Source organism: Indicator indicator, chromosome 34 (genome assembly GCF_027791375.1).
Source record: "Indicator indicator isolate 239-I01 chromosome 34, UM_Iind_1.1, whole genome shotgun sequence".
Lineage (NCBI taxonomy): Eukaryota > Metazoa > Chordata > Aves > Piciformes > Indicatoridae > Indicator > Indicator indicator.
This window is the reverse complement of record NC_072043.1, coordinates 4,617,941-4,626,363: the sequence shown is the minus strand read 5'-3', so window position 1 is coordinate 4,626,363 and position 8,423 is coordinate 4,617,941. Positions and strand designations below refer to the sequence as shown.

The 8,423-nt window shown below is 48.2% G+C and overlaps 1 protein-coding gene across 2 annotated transcripts in view; it reads right to left on the bottom strand.

The window, feature by feature from the left end:
• Positions 1-4,323: 4,323 nt before the first annotated feature.
• Positions 4,324-8,423, bottom strand: part of PRDM10 (PR/SET domain 10) — a 31,897-nt gene continuing 27,797 nt past the window's right edge. For both annotated transcript variants that reach the window (XM_054395533.1, XM_054395532.1), the window contains 5 exons: positions 8,195-8,365; positions 7,076-7,216; positions 5,866-6,034; positions 5,420-5,532; positions 4,324-4,560 (listed from right to left, as the gene is read on the bottom strand). In XM_054395533.1, the coding sequence (XP_054251508.1) occupies positions 4,324-4,560; positions 5,420-5,532; positions 5,866-6,034; positions 7,076-7,216; positions 8,195-8,365 (831 nt within the window). The remainder of the gene's footprint in view (positions 4,561-5,419; positions 5,533-5,865; positions 6,035-7,075; positions 7,217-8,194; positions 8,366-8,423) is intronic.

The following is an 8,423-nucleotide window of genomic DNA, read 5'->3' as shown; positions in this document are numbered from 1 at the left end:
GACCCCTCCACCCCGGGCCGGGTCGCCCCCGATTTCCACCCCTCTGAGGGCGGAGGTCCGACCCGGGAAGCACGGCACAGCTCCGCGGCCCAGGCCCCCTCCTCCTGCCGGCCGCAGCCCCGCGGCGAGCGTTGTGCCGGGCGGGGGGCGGGCGGCCCCCGCATGCGGCCCGCAGCGGAAGGCGGAAGGCGGCGGCGCTGCTACCCGCGCCTGCGCCAGGGCCCTGCCGCGCTCCGCGCCTGCGCCGCCGCTCAGCTGTGGGCTGGGGAGGCGGCGCCGCTGGGTCTTGTCCTTGGTGCGACCGGGCCCGGGAGACGAGCGGCGGCGGACGTCGGATCAGATGTCTGAGCATCAGCAGGCTGGAAAAGCCTTCTAAGATGCGCGAGCAGAACCACCAACCCCACACCCCCATGGTCACTGAACCGCGTCCCCATCTGCCAGAGCCATACGTTTCTCCAGCGACGGTGACTCCACCGCCTCCCTGAGCAGCCTGTTCGATGCCTGACCGCTCCTGCAGCAAAGAAATTGTTCCTGATCTCCACCCTCACCATCCCCTGGCACAATTTCAGGCCAATTCCTTTCTTTCTATCACTTAACACTTGAAGAGACCAACTCCCACTTCACTCCAACTTCCTTTCAGGCAGGTGTAGAGAGCAGTAAGGTCTCCCCTCAGCCTCCTTTTCTCCAGGCTGTTGGGTTGCTCCTCACCAGCCCTCTTCTCCAGACCCATCACCAGCTCAGTGTTGTTCTTGGAGTGACAGTCCCAAACCAACTCGCTACTCAAGGTGTTACCACTCCCCGTGTGCACTGCACAGTGCAGGTGACAATCACTTCCCTGGTCCTGCTGGTCACACCCTTGCTGATTCCAAGGCAAGCTGGTGGACTTCTTGCCTGCCTGGGCACTCCCTGGCTCATCTTTACCCTGCTGTAGGTCAACAGAGACCCAGCTCCTTTTCCACCAGGCAGTTTCCAGCCACTCTGCCCCAAGCCTGGAGCATTCATGGGTTTGTAATCCAAGCGTGTGACTCACTTGTTGAACTTCACACAACTGACCTCAGCCCACGGATTCAGTCTCTCCAGATCCCTCTGCAAATCCTTCCTACCCTCCAGCAGATCAACACTCCTGCCCAACTCGGTGTCATCGCTGAGAGCACTCAAACCCATCATGCAGATCACAGATAAAGATACTCAGCAAAACCTGTGCTGCTTCACTCACCACCACCCCCAATGCCCCGAGGGAACAGACACACAGTTTGCTTTTCTACAAAAAAAAGGGAAGAAAAAAAAAAAAGACAGAAAAAGATTTATTAATTTCAGGGTTTGTTTTTTTTTGTTTGTTTGTTTTTTACACCTGCCAGGTTGCACAAGACTATGAACACAAGAACAGTCACTGAATGTACAACAAACATACACAATTAAATAAGGGGCAGAGCAGAACAGCCCGAGCAGTCCGAGAGGTGCAAATTCAGGGTGCTTGGGTGTGTTGGTTGTTTAGTTGTTTGGGTTTTTCTTTTTTTTTTTTTCTCTCCAGGAAAATACAGAATCAGACCCAAAACACCTACAAGGAATAGTGTTAGGCCTCCACAGAGCCTGCAGCAATGCCTATCTTTGAGCAAAACATCACCCCTGCAGGCAACCAAGAGGACTCTGGAGTAAAGCTCCTGTGGGACATAACCTAAGAGACAGATCTTTGGGTTGCTCTGGTTTAAAAAGAACAACAATTAATCCTCTATCTTCTGCACTGCAGAAATTGGAAATAAAAGAATCCATGCAAATTGTTGTCTTGTCTTTCCAAAAGCAGGCCCCTTCCATCTATGGTGCAGTCAGGTTCTTAGGATTCAAAATCCATGACACTTCCATTTCCAGGGAAGCTTCCTTTGCAATGAGGAATTTATTTAACTTGGGACACCATGAAACAGGTAGTGTGGGTACCAAGTACACTGCTGTTGCTGTGGGACCGAAGAGAAAATTTGATAAGGAAGATTTGACCTCAGAGAGGCTGTTATAAAATCATTTTCTGGAACACCTCGTAGTTTTCAGCTTTAAATAATTGCTACAATTCTCCTCACTCTGTGATCCTTTCCAAAGCTAAAGAGAGCAAAGTGCTTTTTCAAGCCCCACATCGGCAATGTCGTTAAGGGAACAAGTTTGGTGTTCATCCATAAGATCTATAATGACTGTAGAGCTTTTAAGACTTCAAAATTGCTCCTGGAGGGCAGTATCCACTTGGAACATCCCATTTCCAAGTCTCCTATCTTCCTACTTCTCACCATTTTGGACTCATGATGAATTCATCTAGCAGCCTGAAGAAAGCCCAAACCAATTCTCCCTTCTCCCACACCAACAACATCTCAAGGCCCAAAGTCCTAATTCAGAAGCCCTCAGGAACACAACTCCAATGGGAACTGCACTCCCTTGGCCATGCTGCTGAAGCTGATGGGCTTCCAAATCCACTGCATTTCAAGACACTCAGCAGTGCACTTGACCAAAGGGCAACTTTGGTCCTCGTTAACTTTACCCATCTCATTATGGTGCTGCAGCAAGAGAAGCAAAAACCCAGGCACAGAGTAATTAACTTTTTGGCAAGTCACTTGAAAGCTACCTCAAAACAGTTCTGAGCTTGCCAGAGTTTGCAATCCAGTTTACCTCCTCAAGCACAGTCACTATTTCCATGCCATATTAACAGATACGTTAATTACCAAAGCAATACCTGCCACAAGGCTTTGCCCAAAAGGGGAGACTTCCTTTTGCCCAGTCTGAGTGTGGAGTTCTCTCACACCTAAGAGTTTTAACCCTGTAATAATGGAATTAATAATGACACCACAAACTGTAAACATCCAGATGGGTGATCCTCACCTCAATCTGTGGGAGTAGTTATGCTCAAGAGTCCCAAATCCACACTCTGTGCAGCACAAGAGAAAAAGTTCTTCAGTCCTAAGGGCTGTTAAGACAAAACATCCTTCTTGGCTTTTGTTTTAAAAATAAATGCATCCTATTTCACACAGACATTCTGGGATGAGTTTGAATGGAGGTTTAGACATACACAGTATATCCCATCAGGGGGGCAGTGGAGTTCTTGCAGCTACCAGAATGCATTAAATAACCAACCAACATGACACCTGTGAAGGAGAATTATGTAAAAGAAAAGAAATTCACTGCCTTCAAAGACAAATCCTTCTCTTTTCCTTTCTCCTGGTCCCTAAACATGAGTTCAGTACACAGACCAGGTCTACCAAGAGCAGGTAACCCTCCTAGATGGCTTTCTGTGTCCCATCAATAGTGGTCCACTAGCATGTGTCTTGGGTGTTTCCTGAGTCCAGGGCTTGTCACTCCCTGGAGCTACCCAAAGGAATTACAGTGCATTGGTAACAAGGCTGGGTGGAAACCCAACATGACCAACTCTCTGTCCAGTCTTCAAGGGGAAAAATATCCACTGAGGAGGCAACAGAGATGACAATGCTGCTTCTTCAGAGGTGTGCTCCTGTCCCCTCATCTTCTGGCACAAGTGTCTTTAGGCCACAACAGAAGCTGCTAAGCCTTTTTTTGTCATTTACAGGCAAAAAGGCAACTTTCCCTGCAAATACTGGAGGAGGAAAGAGAGAAGAGTGGCTCCACACTACCCTGATGTGTGGCTGTAACATCACTCAGGGTTTAAGACTGCACTTGTCCTTCCTTCTGGAATAGCTTGGTGAGACAGGGCAAGGAGCATGTAAACAGTTCTGGAGGGCTGGAAAGAGAGTAACCTAAGGGACTGCCTCAGCACATCTTCACAGCTTCACTGCACACCCAGCCAGGCAGGGCCACTGCTCTGCTCTGCTGCTGCTCTTCTCCAGTCTGCCTACGGTGAGCTGCTTTATTCCCTTTGACCTTGGCTGCTGACACAGAGACACAGGAAGCAGTTCTGCCATACTCTGGCACTATGTGTGGTACCTTTTTGTTCAAACGTACAACATAATTTGCCAGTTAGCCTTCAGGCAGGCAAGCTTCTTCCCACTGAAATGAAGGGTTGTTTACTGGAGACACTTCCAAAAAGGGAAAATAAGGGTCAGCAGACATGCCACAAATACAGTCCAGAGCAAGCAGAGGTTTCACTTCTCCTCCTGTCCTTTTTGTTAAAACCTGCACAAAACAGCATCCCAGAAGGACTTTGAGGGTACTTCTTCATGGTTGCTGGGGACTTAAACCTTCTTTAATGCATTACCAAGAGCTCCATGATTTGACTTGAAAAGTGAGCATACGATTTAAAACATCTTGAGCCCCAGGACACCCAGCTCACCGGGCTTGCAGGGAGGTGACAAGAACAAGTGACACCACAAGGCTCCTTCATTCATGCTCTGCTGGGAAAGTTCTTGGTTTGGTGATGTGCACTTCACTGCCACCGCTCCCATTGGTGCTGGTGGTGATGATGTATTGGGTGGTTTGCTGCTGGCTGCTCGTTTGGGATTCCAGGGGATCCGTGTGGGCTGGCGGCTGGGAAACGCCGACCGGCACCTCACTGGAGAGGGAAGAGTTTTGTTTGACATCCAGATCAGGCTGACCTTCAGAGATCACGTAGTGAGTCTGCATGGGGATATAAAAAGTGAGTAATAATCCTTGCATCTTCTCTGCCTTCTCTGTTCTAATGGTCTGCAACTTCCCTGGGGCTGTGCTGGAAGATGTTTTGGTACAAACTGATGAAATTAAGGGGTTGTGTTTCATTTAAATCAATTTCAGAGCAACAAAACCCTTGTCCTTTGTTTTGAAGCACACTGGACTACTCTGCATTTGGTTAGCTTACAAAAGGTTAAATTAATGACACAATGAACCCATCACAACAAATTAAATCAGTGACTTTTTAATACAACTATTCTGAAAGTGCTTTCCATTTTCCATGTGTTCTAGCAGGAGTTGCAATTCCAGTGCCCAGTATCAACACAGTACATCCTCTTATGCAGGATTGGTTCAAGTAGCAGAAATTCTTATTTTGTCATCCTACAGAGGTAACAGAAAACTATCAAAGTATCTCCAGAAACTTCTGGAATTTGGTTCTAAGACTAATAAATGCTAAATCTCTGCACCCCAGTCATCATTTGGGTGATAGAACAAGAGGGAATGGTTTGAAGCTGAGGGAGAGTGGGTTTAGACTGGATCTCAAGAAGAAGTTCTTCAGTATGATGGTGCTGGGACTCTGGACTGGGCTGCCCAGGGAGGCTGTGGATGTCCCCTCCCTGGAGGTGTTCAAGGCCAGGCTGGATGAGGCCTTGAGCAGCTGAGTCTAGTTGAGAGGCATCCCTGCCCATGGCAGGGAGGTTGGAGTAGATGATCTCTGAGATCCCTTCTGCCTTAAGCCATTCGATGATTCCTGTAGCCTTCAAACTCAATGCTTTAAGCCTGATATCTTATTCTGGATGAAGGGAAAATGGGCCAATGCTTTCCTTACCTGAGTAACTGCTTTCACTTGCCCAGTGTTGACAGTGGTGACCGGTGTACCTACAGCAGTCTCTGTGATCACGTACTGACCTTGGGGAATGGTCATCATCTGGATCTCAGAGGCTAAAGAACAGAAATTGGAGAATCAAGACCCTCAGTCAAACTCAAAGACCACCTTGAAAGCAGTCAGTAAGATTTCAAGCCTGAAACAGCAGCTGGAAAGACTAAAGGAGCCCAGTCTACCTGCCCAAATCATGTATCAGATCACTACAGACAGAAGAGTGCAAGCATTTCAATTTCTCTGAAACTCTTTGTCTTCTTAGATCTCTATGAATATGAATGACAAAGCTTAATGAGCTCTGGAAATATCATTCCATTTGGTAGCTGGAGAAATGGAGCACAGAACAGTGCCCCACACTAAGCAGGCTCCCAGAGAGAGCTCCTGCTGACACTTACAGTAGCTCCGAAATGAGTTCCACGTGCTGGGAAGATAGGTGTGCTGCACTGAAGAGCCTTGCTGCTGCTGGAGGGCTTGGCTTGGGGCTGTTGTGGCTGTCTGCATCTGGGAGGGGCTGAGTTCCTGCTGAGGTGGTTGTGAGGAGGGGCTCAGAGACTGACCCCCAACCTAGGAGTGAAAAAGAGGTATAAGTGTTCTCAGTGGAGTAAGGATTGTTCTGGTACAAGCTTAAAGGAAACCAGGGACAGGTTCTACAGCACACTGAGCACAAACCCACAAAGATCTCCTCCCTCTCATCCAGCTTGCTGCAGTCTATGTTTAGCAAGCAGAGATCATGGAGAAGTTACTTGCCAAAGGTTACATAGTGAGCCTGTGGCAGAGAACTGAGATTAGAGGTTAAATGCTACCCAACAGCATGAAGATTCCTCAAACATTTGAGGAATGCCAGTTTCCTTTCCCATTTCTCAAGTGGCTAACTTTATTTAAGCTGCAGGTTTGTCCAATCCCAGACATTCATCTCTGCCTTGTAAATGCTGTTAGGATAAAAACACAAATACCAACCCCCACCCAAAAGCACCACACACAACAACAGAAGAAAACCACGAAACACCTAAATACACCCTAGGAACATCACTGATGATCTTGGAGATCACAGAATCACAGAATGGTAGGGGTTGGAGTGACCTCTAGAGATTGAGTCCAAACCCCCTGCCAAGGCAGGGTCACCTAGGGCAGGTCACACAGAAACATGTCCAGGTGGGGCTGGAATGTCTCCAGAGAGGGAGACTCCACCACCTCTCTGGAGAGCCTGTTCCAGGGCTCCATTATCCTTCAATTACAGAAGTTGCTCCTCATGTTTAGGCAGAACTTCTTAGGTTCAACTTTGTGTCCATTACCCCTTGTGCTGTCACTGGGCACCACTGAACAAAGCCTGGTCCCATCCTCCTGATATCCACCCTTTCAGTATTGATGAGCATTGATGAGATCCCCCCCTCAGTTGGGTCTTTTTAGTCTGGAAAAGAGCAAATTCTCTCAGTCTTTCCTCATAAGAGAGATATTCCAGTCCCCTAGCATGTTTGTTCATGTAAGATGTTCATCTGTGGTCCTCTAAACGCCATAGAGGAGACTGTGTCCTCCATCAGCACAGGCAGGACATCAGCTAAGCAGGCTGGTAGGGAAAATCTTTCCTGCAAGAGAAGAGTGCAGTACCTGTGATGATGGCTGAGTTGCTGGGGATGGCTCTGCGACCTGGATGTGCTGCACCTGGATAGCATGCTGGGTGTAGGTCTGGGGGTCATGAAGCTGCCCAACATCCACTGTGGAGTGCTGGGACTGGTGAGGTGAGGTAGCCTGCAAAAAAAGAATCCAAACAGAGGTTTCTACTTCTAGTCCTTTGCAGAAGCAGCCATGCAAACTTGTCCTGTGATAAAAGGTGTGGAACAACAAGGTCAGAGCATCAGTTTCAGCCTTACCCAGCAGGTAACAGATTTGAAGGCTACAGCATTTTCTTACAGCTACCAGAGGTATTTCCTTCAGCTCAGTTACTCCAATTATGCCTTGGTTTTATTTTCAGGAGGCTGTGGAGCATCATCACAGACAATGAATATTCTAATAGATGATATGAAAGGAAAAAGCAGACACTTTCTGCACCTCCAGATTTTGGCTCTGCCTCGCTGAGATGAAGGAAGTACAAATTGGTTTTCAACTGCAAAAATGGGTCACCCACTGACCCACTTTCCTAGCTGCTGGAAAACCTTCCTCAAGCAGACTTGAGGTGCCCAGATGGGTAGAATGAAATTAAGGCTGTGTTTATGTATCTCCAGCCAGCTGACCAAGACTGGCAGGATTATTTATGCCCAGGATATGATGCTTACAATGGCAACCCTCATGCATTATCAATCAGTTTAAGTGTACAAATCCAGCCTGCACCACTCTTCGTAACTGCTCTTTAAACTTGCATAGAATCCTACAATTATTTTGGTTGGAAGAGACCTCCAAGATCATCAAGTCCAGGCTTCAAACCAACACCACTGTGGCCACTAAACTATGTCCCACAGTGCCATGTCCACACGTTTCTTGAAGACCTCAAGGGATGGGGACTCCACCACCTCCCTGGGCAGCCTGTTCCAATCCCTGCCCACTCTTGCAGCAAAGAACCTTTCCTAATGTCTGCCCTAAACCTCCCCTGGCACAATTTCAAGCCATTTCTTCTCTTTCTATCACCTGATACTAGGGAGAAGAGGCCAACCCCCACCTCACTCCAACCTGCATTAGAGCCCCAAGAGAGCAGAGGCTTAAGGGGGATGTAAAACACAGCAGGTTACTCACCTGGGCCACTTGAACAACCTGCAGCTGTATGTGCTGGGGCTGCTGCAAGCCAGTTGTGGACTGAGACACAGGGATGTACTGGATTCGCTGGTAATCTCCCTGGGGGGTTCGATAGTCTGTTGTCAGGGTCTGGGATATCTCTGTCATTGCCTGTGTCAGGAGATCTGTTGTCTGAGCAGGTAGAGAGAGAGAGATACAGATCATCAGCACATACTTGCATCACACTGAT